The sequence below is a fragment of the Scheffersomyces spartinae genome, assembly GCF_019049425.1.
Source record: "Scheffersomyces spartinae strain ARV_011 chromosome Unknown scaffold_4, whole genome shotgun sequence".
NCBI classification, from domain to species: domain Eukaryota; kingdom Fungi; phylum Ascomycota; class Pichiomycetes; order Serinales; family Debaryomycetaceae; genus Lizanozyma; species Lizanozyma spartinae.
In genome coordinates this window covers 1-22,520 of record NW_025065051.1, presented here as the reverse complement: position 1 = coordinate 22,520, position 22,520 = coordinate 1, and the positions used below count along the sequence as shown (strand labels likewise).

General features: G+C 38.5%; 7 protein-coding genes across 7 annotated transcripts; 2 read left to right on the top strand and 5 right to left on the bottom strand.

Annotated features, from left to right (window-relative positions):
- Positions 1-200: 200 nt before the first annotated feature.
- On the top strand, positions 201-530 carry ACB1 (long-chain fatty acid transporter; the record flags this gene model as incomplete). The annotated part of the gene is made up of 2 exons (XM_043194336.1): positions 201-227; positions 297-530. The coding sequence occupies 2 exons, from the start codon at positions 201-203 to the stop codon at positions 528-530; spliced, it is 261 nt and encodes an 86-aa protein (XP_043050660.1).
- Positions 531-1,864: 1,334 nt separating this feature from the next.
- REX2 (Rex2p) lies at positions 1,865-2,491 on the top strand (the record flags this gene model as incomplete). Its single annotated transcript, XM_043194335.1, has 1 exon — positions 1,865-2,491. The coding sequence occupies one exon, from the start codon at positions 1,865-1,867 to the stop codon at positions 2,489-2,491; it is 627 nt and encodes a 208-aa protein (XP_043050659.1).
- Positions 2,492-2,515: 24 nt separating this feature from the next.
- On the bottom strand, positions 2,516-8,401 carry RIM15 (protein kinase; the record flags this gene model as incomplete). Its single annotated transcript, XM_043194334.1, has 1 exon — positions 2,516-8,401. One exon carries the CDS (start codon positions 8,399-8,401, stop codon positions 2,516-2,518), a length of 5,886 nt encoding a protein of 1,961 aa, XP_043050658.1.
- A 1,206-nt stretch (positions 8,402-9,607) lies between these two features.
- Positions 9,608-10,366, bottom strand: MET28 (Met28p; the record flags this gene model as incomplete). The annotated part of the gene is made up of 1 exon (XM_043194333.1): positions 9,608-10,366. One exon carries the CDS (start codon positions 10,364-10,366, stop codon positions 9,608-9,610), a length of 759 nt encoding a protein of 252 aa, XP_043050657.1.
- Positions 10,367-11,987: 1,621 nt separating this feature from the next.
- On the bottom strand, positions 11,988-13,844 carry KQ657_003630 (uncharacterized protein; the record flags this gene model as incomplete). The annotated part of the gene is made up of 1 exon (XM_043194332.1): positions 11,988-13,844. One exon carries the CDS (start codon positions 13,842-13,844, stop codon positions 11,988-11,990), a length of 1,857 nt encoding a protein of 618 aa, XP_043050656.1.
- A 3,627-nt stretch (positions 13,845-17,471) lies between these two features.
- MCM1 (transcription factor) lies at positions 17,472-18,269 on the bottom strand (the record flags this gene model as incomplete). Its single annotated transcript, XM_043194331.1, has 1 exon — positions 17,472-18,269. One exon carries the CDS (start codon positions 18,267-18,269, stop codon positions 17,472-17,474), a length of 798 nt encoding a protein of 265 aa, XP_043050655.1.
- A 1,844-nt stretch (positions 18,270-20,113) lies between these two features.
- KQ657_003628 (uncharacterized protein) lies at positions 20,114-21,421 on the bottom strand (the record flags this gene model as incomplete). Its single annotated transcript, XM_043194330.1, has 1 exon — positions 20,114-21,421. One exon carries the CDS (start codon positions 21,419-21,421, stop codon positions 20,114-20,116), a length of 1,308 nt encoding a protein of 435 aa, XP_043050654.1.
- Between the last annotated feature and the right edge of the window lie 1,099 nt (positions 21,422-22,520).

The following is a 22,520-nucleotide window of genomic DNA, read 5'->3' as shown; positions in this document are numbered from 1 at the left end:
GAATATTTCGTTGCTACTTAAGTGCATGAAATACGTTTACCCAAAAAACCAAATGAATCAAGTGTTGGGGACGTGCAAGTACCCATTATGGGCAACCAATTCGTGGGGTGTAAGGCGGAAAAGGTTGGGCTATATTCTTTATCATATACGACTTTTAATTCACGTCAATTGATTTGCATTGATAACTAGTTGATCTCACAATGGTTTCTGCTGAGTTTGAAGAAAAAGTATGTTGAATGACTTTTCCAGTTCTAGGAGTAATTTTACGTGTATAATACTAACACATTTGAATTCAGGCTGCCACCGTTTCCAGTTTGACCCAACGTCCTACTGATGACGAATTGTTGAAATTGTACGGATTGTACAAGCAAGCTACTGTTGGTGACAACGAAACCACCAAGCCCGGTATGTTTGATTTGAAGGGTAAGTACAAGTGGCAAGCTTGGACTGATTTGAAGGGTACTTCTCAAGCCGATGCTGAACAACAATACATTGCCCTTGCCACTGAATTGATTGCTAAATACAATTAGAATAAGTATAAACGACATGAATATTCGTGAATATACATCTATATGAACCTTATATATATGACTGTAAATGTATGGCCGTATATATATGACCTCACATATACATAAGGCTTGATCCGACTTGGGTTAATCCGACTTGGGTTTATCCATAAGCAACTGGATTCTATTAATGTAATCAAGCATCATCACTAAAGGAATTGCTACATAAGGAACATAAAGCCCCAATAAATTGATGAGTGGGCCACCGGAAAGTCCAGATTCAAACCAAATGTAGCTGAGACAAAGACCTGTAGAGAAAAGTGCATTGAAAGCATATACAACGATCCAAGGATAATAATGCTTCCTTTGTTTAACAACTGACCATGCTCCAATACAAAACATTGGTGTTTGGAACACAAGCTCCCACCAAACAAAGTACTGTAACCATAAGGGTTTTTCCACAAGAAACCGATCATTATTAGTGGATACATGGAAGTCTACTATAGTTTTGGTGAATGACCATTGCCATTTGGAAGGAATAACCACACTGCTATCTATGAGAAGTGTGGTAGGTATATGAAGAAGGAAGTACGCCGTGTATAGCTTATCTTTGAAGTTCATGGTCGATGAAAGAAGATGGTCATCTGACGGAATAGGTTGAGTGCGATCCAATTCAATACATAATTAACAGAACGATATAAATATGAACTAGTAAAGACTCGGCATTGATAGACTCAGACTAAATAATACATGCTCGTATAGACATAGACTTATTTACAGACTCATATTTGTAGTCCCGTTGTAGCCTCAGACAGATCCAATGTATATCAAGGCATGCATATATTTAGTTTGTTGTACAGATTATAACATTATCGCATGAGCATAGCAAGACTATGTTATATTCAGTGTGACACAAGAATTCAATTTACATTACGTATTACTCTACGTAGCAAGTAACATAATATTAGGATATCTATATGTCCATACAATTCTACTAATTCTACTTAGCGTAGAGTTATCACATCTCTTATGATTTTAACAACATCCATGTAACGTTACCAATACAGACAGACAGTGGTTTAGATCGGATCATGTTGATTGGATCATGTTCAGGTTGGCTTACATCAGAAATGACCATCTTCAGATTAGAATGTGCTCAGATCAGATCGACTTCTTTCCGCTATCAAAGTGTAGTGAAATGCGATCCAGTATATTTTTCCACCCCAACTGTTAACCCCCCCCTCCGGTTCCCCCATATGTTTATGTTGGTCCCCTTGACCCTCAGACACAATCTACAACTTCTGTTGCGACAGTTCTCTTTGGTGGCCAGACCGTACACCGTATCTTCGCTTTCGACCATGCGGAGTCTTCTCCGAAAGTCCAAACCCTTGACGGATCCCATTGTTTGGGTAGACTGTGAAATGACTGGTCTCGACGTCAACAACGATCATATTATAGAAATCTGTTGTATCATAACAGATGGTGATTTGAATGTAGTCGATGAGAACGCTTATGAATCCACAGTGTATTATCTGAAAGATCGTTTGGCTCAAATGGATGAATGGTGTACCACTACCCATACAGCCAGTGGGTTGATAGATAAGATTTTGGAGAATGAAGATCGGTCCTTAGAAGTGGTCAAGAATGAATTGCTTGGTTATATAAAGAAATATGTTACTGCTCCTAGAAAGGCTGTATTAGCAGGTAATAGCATTCATATGGATAGATATTTTATGATGAAAGAGATGCCTGAAGTCATTGATTGGTTACATTATCGGAATATTGATGTTAGTACCATAATGGAATTTGGTTCAAGACATAACCCTGAACTTATGAAACTATGTCCCAAGAAGAAACAAGCCCATACTGCCAAAGATGATATTTTGGAGAGCATTGATCAATTAAAATGGTATAGAAAGTATTATTTTAAAAGTGGTGATGATACTGCTGAATTAGTCAAGGCTATGAAAAAAGGCGATATATAGCTTATAAATAATATATATCTAATATTAATTCTCATTATCAGACTCAATTGCTTCATCATGTCGCATAAATTTATGTATCACATGTTGTAGTTGGTTAAACTCTACTGGTTTCTCAATAATTTCATCAAAGATTCCAGCCTCACAAGCTTCATCTTTGAATGCTGTCAAGGCAATGATGGGGGTCGTAACATTGACCCCAGTAGTAAACTTGATCAACTTAACGGCATCAATAGCAGAAACTTTTGGTAACTTTAAAGCAGTGAATATCAAATCAAACTTAACTTGAGATGTGGCTCTTCTAACAAACTCATCTCCATTGGTGATAGCAACAACAACACATCCACACTTTTCAAGCAACTTACTTACGTTCAATCTTACGGCCGATATCAGCTCACAATATAAAACATCAATCTCGGGTTGTGCAAGCATATGAGGTGAATCCAATGAAAATGGTGGGATAGTCCCTGACCCTCCACTGCCATATTGTGTCCCCCCACTACTAAAGCTTCCTGAAGAGTGGCCTCCAATACTTCCACCTCTTCTTAGTGATTCTCTTCTCTTTTGTACTCGAAGTAATGCACTAGACTTTTGATCCTCGTTATCCAGACTGGTGGGTGAATCGGTACATGTACTTCCCGAAGGTCGGAAAACATGTTTGGTTAAACTGTTGAGCGAACTCCTATGTCTTATAACATCAGCTGGTACCTGTGGTAATGGTAATGGTTGTTGTGAGATTGGCTGTTCCTCACTACTGGAATATGAGCCAGCTGTAGTAAGTGAACCATGCCGAGGATTAGTAGAAGTTGGTGTGGAAAACACCGACTGGGGTGAATCAAACATTTTGGAAGGTGAAACAGCTCTAATCACTGGTGAAACGGGTTTCTTAAACGTAGATGTTCCCGTAAATGAATATCCACGCGAACGAGAACTGGGAGTTGAAACATCACTTGTGGAACTGGAAAAACTATTCCTATGCTCCAAATGTTCACTCTTTAAACGATTAATAACATCTTTGTTGGCTTTCTCTAAAACGTTCAAGTTTCGGAAATGGAACGATCCAAATTCAGTAGGATCAGCCAACCGGCTACTTCGTCTTTCACGTTTCCCTCCACCACCACCACCACTACCAGGTAACAAAAGAAGATCAGATGTATCGCTGCCAGAGCGGCCTCCCAATGAATGAAGTTGATGATTATATTCTGAATGTTGATGATACTCATCATTGATATCATTTAATTCTTCATCTCTGGGTAATTGTAACAATTCAGCACCTCTGGAATCAAAATACTCTGTCGATTCTGGATCTTCAAGATGTGGAACAAATGGTGCCTCGCTCTCAAATAAGTTATCCCAGTCAATCCCATTGAAATAAGGATGTGACATTATTTCATGAGAACCATTTGATCCTAACCGTTTCTGTGGATCCAATGTCAAAAGTTTCTGGATTAAATCCTGTGCTTCAGGTCTGCAGTACTTCAACAATTCATCGGGTGCAATTGGAGGCCAGTCAATTGTACCCTGTAAAATATTGGTAAATACTTTGTCTGGTGTATCAGCATGGAATGGAGCATATCCAAACAAAAACTCAAAGAGCATACAACCTATTGACCACCAATCCAGTGCATCACTTTGACCCAACCCTTGAATGGTTTCAGGTGCTAAATAATCAGGGGTCCCCACAAAACGAATCTCTTTCTCATTCTTTTGGTTCTGAGGATCAAATAACGCATATGACAATACCGAAGAGGATGAATTATGACCTTGACCTTGACTTTGACTTTGAGTAAACGATTGCAGTAAATGAGAAGCAGTACCCAGAGCTGAATGAGAGTGTTTCATGGGTTCAGATCCAATAGCAAAGTGGCTACTGCCTTCTCCGCTTGCACTAAGATGAGTACTTGTAGCATTTCCACTAGTCAAGTCACTTGAAGATGAATCATCTTCCAAAATAGCAAATGAAGATTCAGAAACATTTCTTGGAATAATTGGCTTGATGAGCGGAGATTGCTCAACTCCATAAGCTGAGCCTCCTGATATAGAACTTGAGCGAACTCCACTATCAATGCTGCTGTTCCCGGTGGCAGCATTGCTAAGAAGAAAATTCGATACAGTACCAATGGGTTGGGAATTCTTGAAGGACATAAATGAAGATTTTTCGAACACTGGAGAATTTGTCATTGAACTTGAGCCTGTCATTAAACTAGAAGTATTAAGTTTGGTAAATTCAGTTTTAGGTGACAAGGAAAATGGCGTAATTGAAGAGGTTCGTTTATGGTGAGTCGAATTATCATCAGCAATAGCACTACCCGTAGGCCCAGTAGCCGCCATCATCATTGCATTGGTTATGCTCTTCCTAAATAATTCAATACCAGTATCACCTGCTGAACTCTTTCTATGAGACCTTTCTTGTCTCTTGACAATACCAATTCTACTCAATCCAAAATCAGTCAATTTCAAATGACCCCTTTTGTCGATTAAAACGTTATCGGGCTTCAAATCACGATGAATGATCCCTCTTCTATGCAAATCATCAACACCAACAACAATTTCTGCAATATATTGTCTTGTCCAACTATCATCTAATGTTCCTAGCATCTTTACAAGAGTAGCAACATCACCTCCATTCAAATACTCCATGACTAAATATAAGTAATCCTTCAGTTGGAATGAAGCATACAATTGAGCCACATAAGGTGAGTCACTTTGCCTCATCATAACAGCTCGCTCGGATTTAACATTTAATACCTGGTTTTTCACAATCATATCTTTCTTCTTCAAGCACTTAATAGCAACATATTCTCCAGTTAGTCTCTTCTTTGCAAGAAAAACCGATCCAAATGCACCTTTACTAATAGGTTTTATCACTTCATAGTCACGGATATCACCACCACTTGGTTGCTTATTTACTGGAGCTTGGGAAACTAAGAGAGGGGATAAAGGTTGCTTTAACAGCGATGCTGAAAGAATAGGAGTCAGGTTTGGTAACGAGTTTCTCTGTGATGTTGGAGTGTGTTGAGGATAACATCCTCCTGATGTTGACCTTCGTTCTGAAGAAATACTGCCAACTGCTGCACCCAGGGTTGTAGGTATCGAAATAAATGGAGGAGGATTAATGATATGAGACACATTTGGAGGAGGACTATTAGTTGCCAAGGTCTTATCTGAACTTGATAAAATGCCCAGGTTTGGTGGCATCAATTGGTTTTCTCCAACATCAAGTGAAGCAATGGAGGACTTGTGTGTTAAAGTATTTCTTTGGAACGACGAAAGAGACTTTCGTTCAACGTATGGTGGAGCAGGAGATAAGTGTCTTCTTGGTGACAGGAATGTAGAGTTATTTGAATTATTAGTAGTCACCCCTTCCAGAGGAGGCTTTTTATTATTCAAATCAAAGTCTTGAAAACTTTCAAGAAGATCCTTTGCAGATGTTGGACCTAATGCAGAAATTATACTATTCCGGAACGAGGATGATGATGATGTATGCCTTAATTCATTAGGAGATGTTGAAATTGAATGCTCTGGGATACTCAGTTCTCGATCCCCTAAGCTCTTTCTGAGGTCATTTTTTCCACTGCCACTACTATTAGACCGAATATTAGGTGACCGACCTCGCAAAAGAATATCTGTTGGTGTAATCAGGAATGTATTATGCTCGTCGCTGCTATCAAGGAGAATAGGAGTTCTTGATGGCTTTGGTGCCACAATTCCAGGGTGCAGGGATTGAGTAGGATCCAGATTAACTGTTAAAGAAGATCCAGATGACGTTCTCAAATGCGCTTTAACTTGCGATAACGTTCTCTCGTCAGTCTCTGAATCAGGTATTAAGGAAGCTTGCTCATTCAAGAATGTTTGTTCTCTAACTCTATTAACGGTATCCTTCACGGTCTCTAGCACTAAATTATCAACTTCATGCTTTATCTTATTCGAATATTGTAGAACAGAAATTAAACGGGAAATAATGTCAATCTTATTCTGTGTAAGAGTTTGTGTATCCTCTATTAATAACATAAGGCCAACATCGGTAGTTGTTTCCGTCAACTTCCAATTCAGTATATTATTAATAACCCTTTCACTGTTTGGTGAAAACTCAAATCTATTTTCAGATGTCAACTCATCTGAAACTTCCAGAGCTGGGTTGATATTTAACGCATCATTGACCAAATCAAGAAGTCTTTGAATGATATTGTAGGGGTATCTTCTGGATATGTTTAACTGGTTCATATAATTTTTCTTTAATACTTGATTGGCAAGTTTAGGAGAATCCTCGAATGACGGACTGGAAGTCTGAGGTATGCAAGAAATAGGGACTCCCTTATACTCAATATGTGGTGGAATCAAAGCAGTAATGGCATTACTTGATGACGATGATAACGATGTTGATATGGAACTTGCAGATGAATTCAAAGATGAAGACATGCCAATGACACCAGACACGGAGTTTGGGGGTGAAATGGCTTGATTATACATATTTGATTGCAACGCAACAGAAGCAGCGAGAGCATCAATCATAGATGACAATTCTTCCTTTTGATCATTGAGCAAATCTTGACATTGTTGCAACTCTTCTCCAATCCTATGCTCAACAAGACAAAGCTCTGAATGCCGTTCAATGAACCAGGCAGGAATGTTTGACTCGCAAATACGACATAGAATAGACTTTGGCTGTGGAACCAGTTCTTCATCAATAATACCTAAATCTTGAACTGATTGTAAATAGCCTTCAAATATTTCTGCCCCAAACCCAAGCAAATCAATAAGATTTGGGGGAATACTCAACTGTACATCAATATGAGTGAAAGGTTTGATTGTCCACATAGCATGTGTGGGAAGTTTTGTTTTCGAATCATGTATAAGGATACCCTGTGCCTCTAATTCAATTATTTCTCCATTATTGGATACTTTTGAGGATGTTTCAGATAAAGAATCGACTTCCGCTTCAGCTTCCTCGTCATTAACAGGATCAAATTCATTTGTTGGTGACGCTTCTTCGATATCTACATCCTCATCATCAGTACTCTCGCTAGTTGCGTCTTGATCTGTTGGAAGAGACTTGTCGACATCAATTGTGTTTGTAGCCGTTACAAACTTGACTTTATAACTAATGTCATCCTTTACCATTTGATTCATGGCAACAACAAATACGTTTAAGTCATCAGGACCATTTCCTATAACGATATTCGAAATCGGCTTGCCTATGATTTTCTTTATTGAAGTTCCAACTATGACTTCCCAATTCTGGGATAAATAACGTACATTACCATCGAGATCAAGTTCCATAACCACAGTTGGATTATCACCAGAAGCAAGTCGTAAATCTATTTGCTCTTCCATTAATGCAGTGAGACCCAAAGTGACCATTAACTTCTTGCGCGAAGAGACTTTCGATATTGGAGATTTTGAATCTGGTCTTAAGGGAGAATTTATAGGTCTATGAATCTCTTCAACATCATCCGAATCATCATCAGCACCAGCACCCGCTGAAGCACGTAATTCCAGTGATTCATCAGCAAGTGTAATATTAGTGGTAGTATTATTAGTATTCTGATCCTCGACATACTCATTGGTGATTTCTCTCAGGAGTGGAGACCGGGACAGTTCTCGAAGGCGTATGAGTTCGGTCGTAGGGATCTCACAGGGACTGACAGAACGATCATATGTTTCATGTAGTTTAGAAAACAGTGGACTATTCAAAGGTGATGACTTCACCGACGATCGGGCACTTGTTGTTAGTTGTGATACGTCTGCATCCGGGACCCAAGTGTGGACTCTGCGACTAAGGGGTGTTTGATAGTTTGGTTGATGGAACATTGTTTCTGGCAGATGCTTTGAATCGCCTAGACTTGGGGACGATGACGACGAATCCACAATCCGTTTCAACGTATGAGGCGATTGAGTGGTATTTTCAGACATGGTTTGTGATTATCATTGGACCGAGGGGAGGAAGGCGACGAGGTGTGTAATGGAAATAACAATAATCTAAGGATCAACCGGGATCCCTTTCCGATAAATTTTATGAATGAATTGAAAAGATCTGAATTGGAATAGAAAAATCACTTCACGATGATGATGAGTCCAATCGTTAGTATAAAGTCTCTTGCTGCTTTATTATGTATCTTTAGGTATGAGATTGAGTATACAAACAGTAAGTCAGTATTCGACGGAGTTATACTTCCGTTGACAAGGAAGAAATATAATATAAATATAATATAATATATGTATAATCAGAATGTAGTATAAATGTAATAGCAAGTGCTTAATACTTTAATGCTACAACTTTTATTGAATATCGTGCCACCTGTGTTGTTGTGTGGAGAAAAGAGTTTGGAGTGGAGATTTACAAATGATGTTTTTCTATGCGCACCATTAACAATGTATTGGATTTACTTTGTTCCTCCATAAAACTGAGTAGCCTTTTGATCAAAGGAACAAGCAAATGAGAACTTTCTTGAGTGAACATGTCAGGGTCGATCACATGCGTTCATTGGGATAAGGCAAACGTAATGGCCGTTGAGTGGTTGCCGCAAAGATATCAGTGTACGATTATAAGTATGACTATGATTATGATTATGATTGCGACTACGATTACAACAGCTGTGAATAGTTCAATGTAGATTGCAAACAAATAAATAAGCTTTCCTTGTTCATTCTGTCAACATTCAGAGCGTACATCTAGCAGAATTACTGATATAATTAAATCAACATAAACATGTTGATGGTATAATATTCATAAATGTATATATATATACCATTCTATAAATGTAGTGCAAGGCACTAACAATGACTACAAAGAGCCACCCTGTCTTTACGACAGACAACTTTCAATGAGTTGGATCATTGATTTCTTCGATTCCACATGGTCACTAAAAGAAAACCTTCTAGTGTTGTTTGAGCCAATCAGGCCAAAATCACACAACCTAAAATGATGACAACGCCAATGAGTTGGATCATAGCGTATAGAAAGATTGTGTGTAGAGACTATGGTAAATGGGGACGTCAAATAAAAAACCAATGAGTTGGATCATTGAGTAAGTTAACGTGAATAACATGACTTGTTGAACATGTTTCTCATCCACTATAAAGGAAGCTAACTCTTTCCTTCCGTTCATACTTTTTGTTTTAGGTAAATTGGAAAACAGGTTCTGACGTGGTTTGGAGTGATCTTTGCTTAATGGATTCAACCAAATCTGTACTCTTCTTTTCACTCTTTTGAGCAACCAAAGACTTCAAACAACGGTTTTCCATCTCCAACGTACGCAACTTCTTTTCTAAAAGTTGAACCCGATCTTGTAATTCCTTCGTGCGTTGCTCCATTTGCTGTTCCTTCAACTTCTTCTTAATTCTAAAACGTGCACTAGCAGCAGTATTACGTTTACGTTTATCTTCATTTGCAGCATGAATGGCAGAAAACTTTGCTTCTCCAACAGAAGAAATCCCAAATTCTCCATTATCGTTAATAGGTGTGGCAACGGCTGTAGGAGCAGCACTCAAATTAGAAACTGAAGCCAAAAAGGTTTCTTCTTGTGGTTCAATTTTCACGTATTGGCTTTGGTTATATGTGTTTTGCTCCATGCTGGATACTGTAGTTGCAGATTCAGGGTATTGAGAAACTTGATATGAATCAGTTTCACTTTCAAATTGAAATGTATTATTGGTAGTAGAGTTACTCTCGTTGCTTTGAGTAGTAACCGATGGTTTAATAGGCACTATATTATCTTGACCCAAGACATCAAAGTCAAAAAAGTCTGAATGGCTAAACATGGCTAAATCAGCAGAAGCACCTCCGTTAGGGCTAGTACTATTGGTGTTATCACCAACCACAGGTGAATTTATTACCAAGTTCAAATCGTTCAAATAATCAAGAGGTTGGAAATCCATGGTTACCAGTAAATATGTGATGGTATCAAAACAAAGTTATATGTCAACCTATAGGTTATAATAGCAAAATACTCTTTCCCAGAAAGAAATTTAGTTAGTTGTTCAAGATGTAAAGGTTGATATCCGATGACAGTTGAAAATCTTTACCGCGGTTTGGGCGTATGAGAAATGTGCCTCTATTTATTTAGTCACTATAGAAATAAAAAAATTTTCTCGGAGATTTGACTTACTCTTTTGGGACATTTTGGTAGTACGTTTGAAACAGAACATGGGGCAAGTTAAATTATGGATTAGTCATATTGGTACTGTATCTTCCGCCGTTCTTTACGTAGAACCTGCAGGTGAGAAAAAGATAACCTCATAAGTCGGGCCGGAAATATGGTGTTGTGGAGTACCAGCCAAATGCTAAGGTACATTTAATCAGTGCTGCATTACCATTAAATGAATTATAGAATTTCTAGATGCTGCCAACCTTATGAATATAACATGGGAACATCAACTTAATATACCACGTAAAACTGCAACATAGAAAGGCTTTACTATGGTAAAATTTGTGGATCTCCCTAAACCGGGACTAAGTCACCGTTGTCTAAGAGAATATCAGGGGGACGGATTATCCTAAAACAGAATTCGAATGCGATTTTCATCTCTGTTTTTTTTTGACTCTGATCCGTATTTGGGTGGTCCACGACTCGGATGTTTAGTAATCGGTTCTCTTTGTCCTACTCCTCCCTCCTACATCATCAGCCAAACCACGCCCCTAGTTCATAATGTGGTATTTTATTTGCTCCAACGGTCCTAGTGTCTTAAGGCTGAGGTTAGCTACACGTTAGTTTATTTCCGCTAATGCCTCAATGCCCCAGGCAGAAGTTGTTGAAGTTTTGCTTCAATTAATGTTTCCATTCAATTCTTCTGGAGCTTTTGTTCTAGATTTCGGCATGGTTCACCTCTCCCTCCCACGCCCCGCTTCCCCTTTTATTTTTGATGAATTTTCAGCTTGATTCCAAATCTTTAGCTCGCATATTGATCTGATACTTTTCTCCTGATTTTATTATTTTACTGTATAAAGTGCTCGAACTATTCATAGACGACAAAACCCCTTATGACTTAACTATTTTTAAGCAATCTTGCACGTCGTTCCTAGAACTTACCCTGTATAGCATTACCTTCGTATGCGTCCATTTTTTATGCTTAGTCTACTACCCCTTTTATCGATCATCCATGTTTGGTCATGACCAATTTCGCACCCACAGTTCGTCTACTCAGGCTGCGAAAACTTGATACTAAGCAAGCCATAACTTGTAGCAACATCGCATTCATAATAATCTATAAAAAGTATGGTATTGTTTTTAGTCATTAAAAAACGGATACAAGCAACCTATAGTTCTATTTATAAAAGCACAATAATGATTCAAAACCATTCATCTTTACCTTGACTCTAAATTTAAGTAATCATGTGTAATCATTGCCTGTCTGTAACAACAAATTGTTAGTACGGTTAAATGATAACAAAAAAAATTAAGCAAACACCAAATTTAATACTATTGGAACCTCCCTTTTAAAAAAAATCAAACGATACTCTTCAAAGAAAACAAAAAAGTACAAAACAACCATGTTCAATTCAATTGTTCATTTGATCCACCAATGACTTCAAAACAAATGATTCACCCTCTACGAAATTTATATCTTCGTCCAATTCGTTACGTGCGCCAGGCATCGAACGATCAGGGGAACAATTATTGACATTTGACGCCCCAGTCTCATTAAAGTTGCGAGGAACGCTTAAAATCTCAAATGGAATATCAGGACCACCCAGTCCACTCTTAGTGCTCGATGGAACACCTGTAAATGTATCATCGCTGGTAGATATTGGTGATATGTGATTACTGCTTGAATCATCATAACTACTTCTGGCACTCCGATCATTAATACTACCAGAGGATGATCGAGTAGCCTTATTGTAACCATTGGTGTGCCCTCCACCATTGATATTGCTGGAAACATTATTACTATTTCCATGACCTATAGTAACACCCCCGCTAGTATGACTAAAGCTATTGCTCTTGTAATGATGGTGGGGGATGTATGGAATTCCCTGAACAGCACACATCCAAATGCGTGTCTTGTAAATTCGAAATAACTCCCTAACCAAATCTCTAAAATCAATACGCTTGGATGTCAGATAATAAAAAATCAACTTCTTCCTATCAAACTGATATTCGGCATCAATCAACTTCATTTGCATCAAATCCAGCGTTATTGTTTTACAATTACTGCCATTATGAGTAGTTGCTGTTCCTGACAGACCATTAGCATTAAGACTAGCACTAGCATTAGCATTAGCAATAGTGCTTGATATCTTAGCAAGACATAAACGGCAAGCCTTTTCTTCATCTTGCTTCTTGTTCAAGATTTGCAAAATTTCATTTTGCGTGGCAAGCCCTATGATTGACTTGGGAACATGTAAAACCGGTGGCAATTGAGCATGATGTCCCAGCGCGTGTGTGCTTCCAGAGTCATTTGTTGAACCTCCATTATTGCCGCCTTGCAAGAGGTGCCGAACGTTTGGAGATGGAATATCTTCATTTAAAGCCAATTGTTGTTCTTGAAATTGTAGTAATTTCATCAACCTTGCCTCATCAATAGAAATATTCATCTTGCATACCTTACCTAAATCCTTACCTCTATCTGCTTCGACAATCACCAAATCGCCGACTTTTACTGTTCGATTTAATTCCGAAGGAAGTGCAAACACATCAATTCTACCTGCTTTAAACCCAACAAGTGCCAACTGGTGACCCTTTTGAGGGTTATCGAGAGGCATCTTAGGTAATTGAATCATTTCAATGCCTCCGGAAACAAACCCGTTTACTTCATCAAAAAACTGATCTTCCAAAAGTTGAACAGTGACCTTGACTCTCTCGTGTGGATCAGTTTCAAAATATTCATTTACTAACTTATTGGTATAATCGGGATCTTTCGTGTGAGGTGACGTAGATCTCACATTCGACGTAAAATTGTTAGAACTGCGATATCCAACTGAGGACCGCAATCCCGTAGGACCAGGTGCGCCACCAGAAACGTTGTTCGAGTTAATTCCAGATGAGTAACCTTCAGATTGTACACCAAAAGATGCAACAGGGGCTCCAATAGTCCCTTGCCCTAGTCCTCCGGACATTGGCACTGCGCCGGTGCTAAATGATCCTCCTTTCCGACTAGTGGTGTAATGGGGCACATTATAGGCATATGCTGGTTGTTGATGATTTATGTAGTGTGCTTGTGCAGACTGAGGAGCGTGCTGCTGTTGCAATTGTTGTTGTGCCAACTGTCTTTGGATATAATAAGTGTCACTTACAGAATGGCGTCTCAAAAAGCCTGTACTCTTATAAGAAGTCAAATCATTAGGATTTTGGGGAACGTTATTAGTTCCCAATGGCTGAACACCTTGTACTTGGAAACTTTGAGGGAATGTAGACATGCTCTGAGCTTGAGTTGTTTGACACTCTTGGGGTATTTGAAAAACCCCTTGAGATGGAAATTGTGGGGATGGCTGTGAATACGAAGCCCCGAACACCAGCAGCCAAGCTGGGCCTTGAAGAGTCTGTGGATTGGAAGATGTTGGAGCCAGAGAATTAACTGGGGATGAGGAAGATGGAGGTGTGACTGATGAAATACCTCTACTCGAGCCAGTACTCCAAATTGATTCCCTTCTGGACGTTGCCACATTTGGTCCCGTTTGTCCGTTTGAGTATAGCGCATTCGATTGCAAACTTGGGGAGGAGGGTATGTGGCCAGATTGCCATGAAGAAGTATTTTGCAGCATGATTATTGGAAACACAAGTCTTTAGGGATATTTAATACCGAATAGTATAGGGGCAAGGCAACTCGAATTGCAATAGTTAATCAGCCTATGACTATAAGCTGGGTAAGTTCAAGCCACCAATGTGCGAATTAGTAACAGATAATGCTCGAGTGGTGGAAAGTAGGGAAATTAAACTGTAATATAGCTAGGTTGACGCCAAAAAACTGCTAACAAAACTATAATTGAGAAGAAGCCCAATGGCGAAATGAAAGTTGTCATTAGTTTATGGTAAAAACCACTTTTTATATAACATATAACAGAGAGATTCAGGTCCATTTTGAAATATGGAGTGGCATAGTATGCAGAAATTACAGTTCGAGCAATTGACATTCGTCCCAAAACAGAAGTGGCGACAGACACCAACCACTTTACAACAGACACTAACTTTCTAACAGGACAGGTTTTAACTTGTGACTTGTGGGGCTCTTTTACATTTTCGGGGATGAGTGACATAAAACAACGGGAAAATCAATAGCGTGTGTACACTTTCTATTGTTACACATGCCACTGTTTATTTTTATGTCGGCGAGGACCGGTTTGCTACACGACACGACACGACACTTCAACGGTGGAACTTCCATTGTTTGTCAAATAGAAACTTGAATGGTTTTACATTTTATATTAATTTTGCACTAGAACTTAAATGACCGATTATAAGATCGAAAGTTGTCAAGTTACATTCCGTTACAAGTAAAATGATCAAAGATTAACTTTACTACTGGGTGGTTTTTTGGATTGTGAGTGAATGCATCCTCAATTGCTACTTTATGGTCGACTGTATTGGCATAACAAAGCAAACATTTAGACTCCTTTAATAGTCCCAGGCCAAGGTTACACACAGAGTGATCTCCAGATTTAGTCTAGACTCTTGGCTTACATACTTTTCCTTAGAAAGTATAAAGCTGTTAAAGATTTTAACCGATTTCACCTTAAGCGGTAGAGTATGGTACAATCAGTGTTGGTTTTGTTACCCTCACCCCTTAACGACAATCGAATGGTTTCGCACGCTGGTACAGTTCACCACTGAAAGTAAATGAAATAAAGTACCACCATTCATATTTAGTGTCACTTGAACAATCTAAATATTATCAACTAGCGTTATTAAAAAGACCTAAAAGTTTTTGGCCTCACCTTATTAATTTCATTTGAGCAAACTGAGGTCAATTAGGAAGGAACGGTGGATCAAATCAGGTCCAGCCCTCAATACGCACATAACCAGAGCGTTAAAGAAAAAAAAAGTCAGATTCTTGTAGTCGCTCAGTGGGACTGCTTGAATGCAGATAAGGAAAGTCAGACTATGGCAACTAAGAGATTTTTGGAACCGAACCGAATGTTTGATTACATACACAAACTGGCTGACACAGAAACGTATGACGAACACCAATCAGACAAGAATTCAGGCGTAGCCCCGAGGTTGAAAAAAAGGACCTGGTGGCATATCATAAATTCGGATTGAAGAAAGACCGTCAATCAAACGTATTAGAGTGGTGACCATGTTGTTTGAAGCTTTGAGTTGCTGTAAAATGCTCTCTGACGTTTTACCAGCAAAACGCTCTGTTATTAGTGTCTGATGTCCGAATTGCTCTGGCATTTTGTAGTGACGTTTCTCGCCTTTGTTACACCCGATACGGAGATGCAGACTTAATTGTTCGCCCTGGCCCTTTAGTTTATTTCGGCCTATCTCTTGTCACGTCAAAATGCTTACGCCTACTACCTTTGCTTCGTTTAGAGAATGCCTCTAAACATCCATTAAGCTCAACTTGGCGCAAGCTTAAAACCCCCCTATTAAGCAAATTATCCTAAACAAACACCCATACATATCAGAGTAAACTTTTTTCGGGACAATAGTGGATGAACTCAGGCCAACCAGTAGTAATTACCTAACGTAACAATACTAATATTACAATATTCAATGCACGATAATAAATAAGGCATGATCAGAATAAAATTGAGTAAAGATTCCAATTATTATCCATAAATGCTAAAATTTCTGCAATAAATAACTACAACAATGACTTTTTGCAAGATCTAGATATTGATTCGAATTTATCTAACCCATTCTGGGTAAATAATTGATCATCACTTATCCTTTCTACCATGCCAATCGAATTTTTAGCAGAAGCCGTAAGTTAGGTACTGTTGTAACCACAATCATGTTTTAATTTCAATAGCATCAAGAAATTGAAAAGACCTTAAAACTCCCTTAGTGACATCTTCAAAATTAATTCTTCTGGTTATTTTCTCTTGCAATTATAATTATATACATTCTTCTGTAGCGTTCAACTAGCGCGTCATTATTATTGTCCCTAGATGCTACGTTCGTTCAAAGTTCAAGCGTCTTTGCCTTAATCTACAATAAGATCCCCACAATAAATGTCTTAGAACCATACTTAACGCAACATACATGAAATTTAGACTAGAATTTTATACGGCGAACATAGTGGCTTTGGTAATGCCTCTTTGACAATAAAAGATCAAGAATCGGTTTTTGAAACAGGATTTGTTTGTTCAACGTCAGCTTAGACGCAGTAGAACTACTCCAATTCAAAAGGAGTAGTAAGCGCTCCCACGACTGTTTCAACACGTAAACAAAAATAAAAGTATACTGCTCGTCACAAGCACAATTATCATAAATCTTATGATGCCATATCGGCTTTCTCTATGCTGAACTACAAAATATTAAGGTAGACAGCAACTTTTGTAGCGCAGAGATTCAATTTTCAATCAGACTTACCTATAAGTATGTAATTCAATTCATCAGAAACAATGTAAAAGACGAGTTAATGGTACACATTTATATACATACTTAAAATACATATATAAGCATAAAAGTGAAGCAAACAGTTAAATTTATAGGCTTCAAGAAGTAAACACAACAGCATTGAAAATAATAAAAAAATACAACAAAAAATCGAAGTATTGGAAATCCCTGACGAATTCGTTAGCCAAACATAACACATCTACCAACATTGTCAAACCAGGCTTTTTAATCAAACGTAAACGTATTTTATGTTGAATAAGTCTCTTAAAGTGAAAAGAATATATCAATAATAACAGTGAGAACTCACCAACACGAATCAAAAATAAAAATTAGAGAAGTAAAGAATATAATTGCAAGTCATAACAGAAGTGGTAATCAGCCTGCTGTTGTACACAAAAAGGTTAAAGTCGTGAGGACAATATAATACAACAAAAGCTAGAAAGAGTAAATGTCAAATCGTTAAACTGAAACTCTGCAATCTCTTATTGATATTGTTGATTTGGAATGCTTCCATTGGGCATACTTCCATTAGGCAAATTGTTGAAGTATGTGTAGTCAGCATATCCTTGTTGTTGTTGTTGTTGTTGGTGATGTTGTTGGTGATGATGTTGTGGTTGTTGCATGTTGGGTATACCTCCTTGTTGTGGTTGTTGGTATGGAGGTATGCCACCTAAATGTGGTGGTAGATGTTGATTACTAGATTGTTGAGTAGCTTGCTGCTGAGCAGCCTGTTGTTGAGAGGCAGCGGCAGCAGCTGCAGCGGCAGCAGCTGCATGTTGGATACCAGTGGGAACTCCCTTCTGAGTAGAATGAGGAGCAGGACTTTGATCAGAGTCACCAGGGTCACTTTGTTCACCACCTTCATCATTTAAGCCTTCTTCAGGAGCGTTCAAACATGCTTGAATTAAGTTCTTACCTTCTGCCTTTGTCACCAATGGTTGTAGCTTTGGTGTAGTGAAAGTATAAACCAACCCAGTTTCGCTAACAACTAATAATAACACTTGAGTACCTGTTAATACTGACAACTCATAAGCTTTCTTCATAATACCAGCTTTCCGCTTAGAAAAAGTAATATGACGTCTAGATTTGTCTTGAATAAATTTAATTTCAATCTTTCTTCTTTCCTTAAGATGCTTACCTCCACTTCCACCTTCTTCATCATCATCATCTACTGGGGGACCACCAGCGGCAGAGGCGTTAGCAAACCCACCATCATTACCACCAGCAGCACCACCTTGGAATTGATCATTAGCCAACTTGGGCTCTGTTGCGTCAGACATTCTTTGCTAAATTCTAATAGTTAGTAAGATATTTTCTCAATTGAGACCAAAATGTATTCACACTCAATATTCGTCAAAAGATGTACCCACTTACAATTACTATTTATTAAGTTGATGATGATACTTCAATCGGAAACAATAGTATGAAAGTCCTCACTATCAAAGACGTTTGTTCTTCCTTTTTCAAGTTTGGCTTTTGTTGTTGTTTTCAATTGTTTCTTCACCCATTAGTCCAAATTTTCCCTCCTTCACAAAATTCAACCAAATTTGGTTTTGTGCAACAAATTAAAAAATACGATTTGATTTTTTGTATAACTTTGAATTCAATTGTGAATGGAAGAGAATCCTATAGTAGCACATCGTATAATTTTGTGTCAAACTGATAACACGGTGATTGTAATAAATTTTTAGTCCTAAAGGGTAAGGAAATGTGTCCCACATAGTAACAAGATCAACGAAAAATCATTGAAAAGTTATCAAAATCTGCTAATACCGTAGACTGTTCGACAAACTGCATACCAACTAGAGCAAAACCAAGTAAGACATTTCACATTGAATACGGTAACAATCTATAATTCAACCCCTTACTTCGCTCTAAAACAGTATGGCTATCAATACCATATGATAAAATGTGCTTCACTGTGTACCTAAACGCCTTGAACTTAATTAATATCTGGGCTTCTTCACAACATACTGTCAAAATACTCAAAAGGACAACTATGCAAAGCACCACCAATGACGAGCGATCCTAAGCATGAATAAGACTTTGTAAAAGCTACTGAAGTGTTATTTTTCGTATCATTATTAACTGTTGACCATCACTACTGCAATCAAGTATACCTTGATGCTAACAGTATTTTGTAATTCCTTGATAAGGAACATGTTCTTTGGTGTCAGGGGAAGTGGCAGATAATATGATCGCGAAGGCGTCCTGAATGGTCAATCTAAACCCTGCATTTTCCCAATTCGGTAACATTGGTTCATACAACCACACAGACAAGCACTTTTGGAATGTTTAGCCCATCACACATAGGCATATCATGTACAGAAATAGAAACAAGTAATAAGGTAAAAGAACTTAATGCAAAGACGCACTTAAAGGTGAATGCATATTGACGGATGTCAACCGACGCCTATCAATAATAAGCAGGTAAAACATCCCCAAGCTATCTGTTTCAGGTTACTCTTTTGAGCAATGGTTCTGATTTCTATATTCGGAAACATGGTAATATTACTTGCAGTCTTGCACCATGGAATCGTTAGGGTGTAGAGGATTTCACAAAAGTAAAACTCGCAAATGTATTGATTTCCAAAACAGTTAGAAGGTGCACGTCCCTCTGTTTGTGTTACGTCCTTCCGAGTATAGAAAGTCGTGACTATTGCACACTAATTTGGAAAGACGAGGCAGGATCGGAAACGGGAAAACTTTAGGGGGCAAGTTGGAAGAAGTCAAGACGGTGGAGTCAAGTAAACTCAATTGCCAACGAAAATCAGCCAATAGTAAATGGAATGGACGAATAGGTATAATCATATTGGAACTTCTTATATTTAATTATAATAGTATCGAGTGATGTACGTGACATTTCTTGGACCGATAACGAAATGTGAGAACAGCATTATACATACCTTCTTATTTAGGGTAGCTTGAACGTGAATATTCCAGAAGAAGAAAAAGGAGTCTTCTTTGAATATTGAATTTTTCGTTTTTGATTTCCTTTCTGGTTCTTATATGAGAAAAATTGTTTTCCACATTGAGAATCTTTACGACATACTGTGATTTACGCTGAGATTTTGAAATTTACGCGAACGATTTCATAGCAGTAGTAAATGAAAAATATACATATTTATGGAGCAGGTGTACTGTTAGTGCTATTATTGACACTTATTGAAACAGGCGTGCTTGTATTGGTGCCATTGTACTTTTTAATATCGTCATCTATCTTTTGAAAATCATCTTCATTATTCACCCGTACAGTTATTCCAAACTTACTTTGTAGAAGACTCTGGATTTTCGCTCTTAGAGAATCATCACCAAAGTTGGGATTTCTAACAGTGACAATGAGTACTTTCAACAATCGGCTCTTGTTGATTAAAACTTTTGGAATATGATCCACAATTTTTTCCACTTCATTTAATTTCAGTTTCACCTCCTTTTCAAAACCTTTCTCTTGAAGCAATAAATCTCTTGTTAATCCAATCTCCAACAGTTCAAATATACTCTTGTACTTATTAAACAGATTGACTATATCCTGGCTAGCAGGAAATGTACTGATAAACCTTTGTTGCTCCTTAGCGTTTTCAAATACGTAATTGCCCTCAGACCGTTGTTCCTCAATAGTCTCTTCAACGCCCCAATCTGAGTCATAGCCATCGTCTTCAACAGAAGGTGATAATTTTTCTGTTTTTATTAATTTCTTTGTATCCTGTTTGGTATTCTTCTTTTTGGAAGTAGCACCCTTCTTAGCTGGCGTTGCTTTACCTTTGGTTTTGACTGATGCGTTTGAAGTTTTTTGCTTTTTTGCAGGTGTCTTTGGGTTTGATGAAACATCTCTCTTTCTAGACTTCTTGGGAGTTTCAACTTCATCCTCTATGAAATCGTCCTGTTCCATTGACTCACTAATGCTTTCTTCTTCCAATTCAACAGCTTCAAAATCTTCAACAGTTGGAGGTTCGCCTAAAGATCCATACTTTACAAAAGTATCCATGGGAGGAGGGCTGTTTGCTAATTTGTATGCCTCAAGAAGGAGTACCTCCTTCTTGCTCTTCTTCTTTGCCTTCTTAATTGGTGTTACTTTTGATGGTTTATGTGTTTCTGGCTCAACCAATGCAGTATTATCAACTTCCGATGCGCTTGTCATTGAATTGGTGCCGTCATCTTCATTTTTGAGCTCCGCTGGTTCATCGTCATGCTTTTTAAGATAATCCTGAATGACTTCAACTGAAAGCTCCCTTAAGTCTGCATTCTTGATCCATATATATGTGTCATCAGCAAAAAACCGTACGGGTGTAAAATTGATTCCATTCTTAGGTTTTAAAGCTGAGATATTCTCTGGTAGTAGATCAGGGTCAAGCACCATTGCTGGCCAGGCAGAGTAACCCTTGACCTTTGCAAGCATCACAGAACCAGGCGGTGCCATATTATGGGTCGCCATGATATAATTTATATTCAGATAATGAGTATCCAATAGATGATTTAACGTTGAACTATACGTCGTGAAATATAGAGATTTGGCGAGTCGTATATGGTAGCGCAAAAGATAGGACGTGAATAACACAAAACCCAGAGATTTAGCATAGTCTGAATGGTGGGAATCAAGTACCACTCAAAGGGATAACAAAGTGTACAAACAATAAATTCATAGACAAAATAGACACTACAGAGTCATCAAAGCAAAGTAAGAATCGTCTGTTCTATTATAATCTGGACGACTTTTCATATAATGAAAAGTTGAAAGATCTGCGTACAAGAGCAACAAGATAAGACAATAAACGATTCAGGATTCCATTTATTAGATCTTATCAAGCTGACGGTTTTGCTTTGTAATGATTTTTCCCCACATGGTCTATATTCACTTTACGTTGCCATTAATTACATTTACCAGAACTTACCATTAAGTTTAAACTGGATCACAATATACAGGAATCGAAAACTGGTCTTCTTCTATTGCAGATAGGTCGAAATTATTAAGCGCATCGCGCGTCATGTCGGGGAACATGCGTTTACAAGAACCTACAATAATATTGTTGGGGAAAGGAAAACAAACATTAAACCTAAAATTAAGATAGTACAACCATTAAGATAAGGAGTGCATGCGGGTGAACTTGAATTGCGGATATGGTCGACCATAGTATGTTCCGATATACGTTTACAATTTTTTGTACTTTAATGGGTTGAAAAATTTCTAACCAGTGCAGCTCAGATTGCACCAGCCACTCTTATCCAATCTCGATAGATTCTCTCTTTATCATTATTACAGATATCGAACGTGATATTCTATCAAGGTCGACAAACTTCATTGGTGGGGCAGTTGAGGGGGCAACGGAACCACAATAACCCAGAAAAGTTTACCCCATGTACTATTTATAAGCCGATCGGAACTTTACACTGCGGCACCCTAATGTACGGGGGGGGGGGGGGGGGGGGGGGGGGGGGGGGGGGGGGGGGGGGGGGGGGGGGGGGGGGGGGGGGGGGGGGGGGGGGGGGGGGGGGGGGGGGGGGGGGGGGGGGGGGGGGGGGGGGGGGGGGGGGGG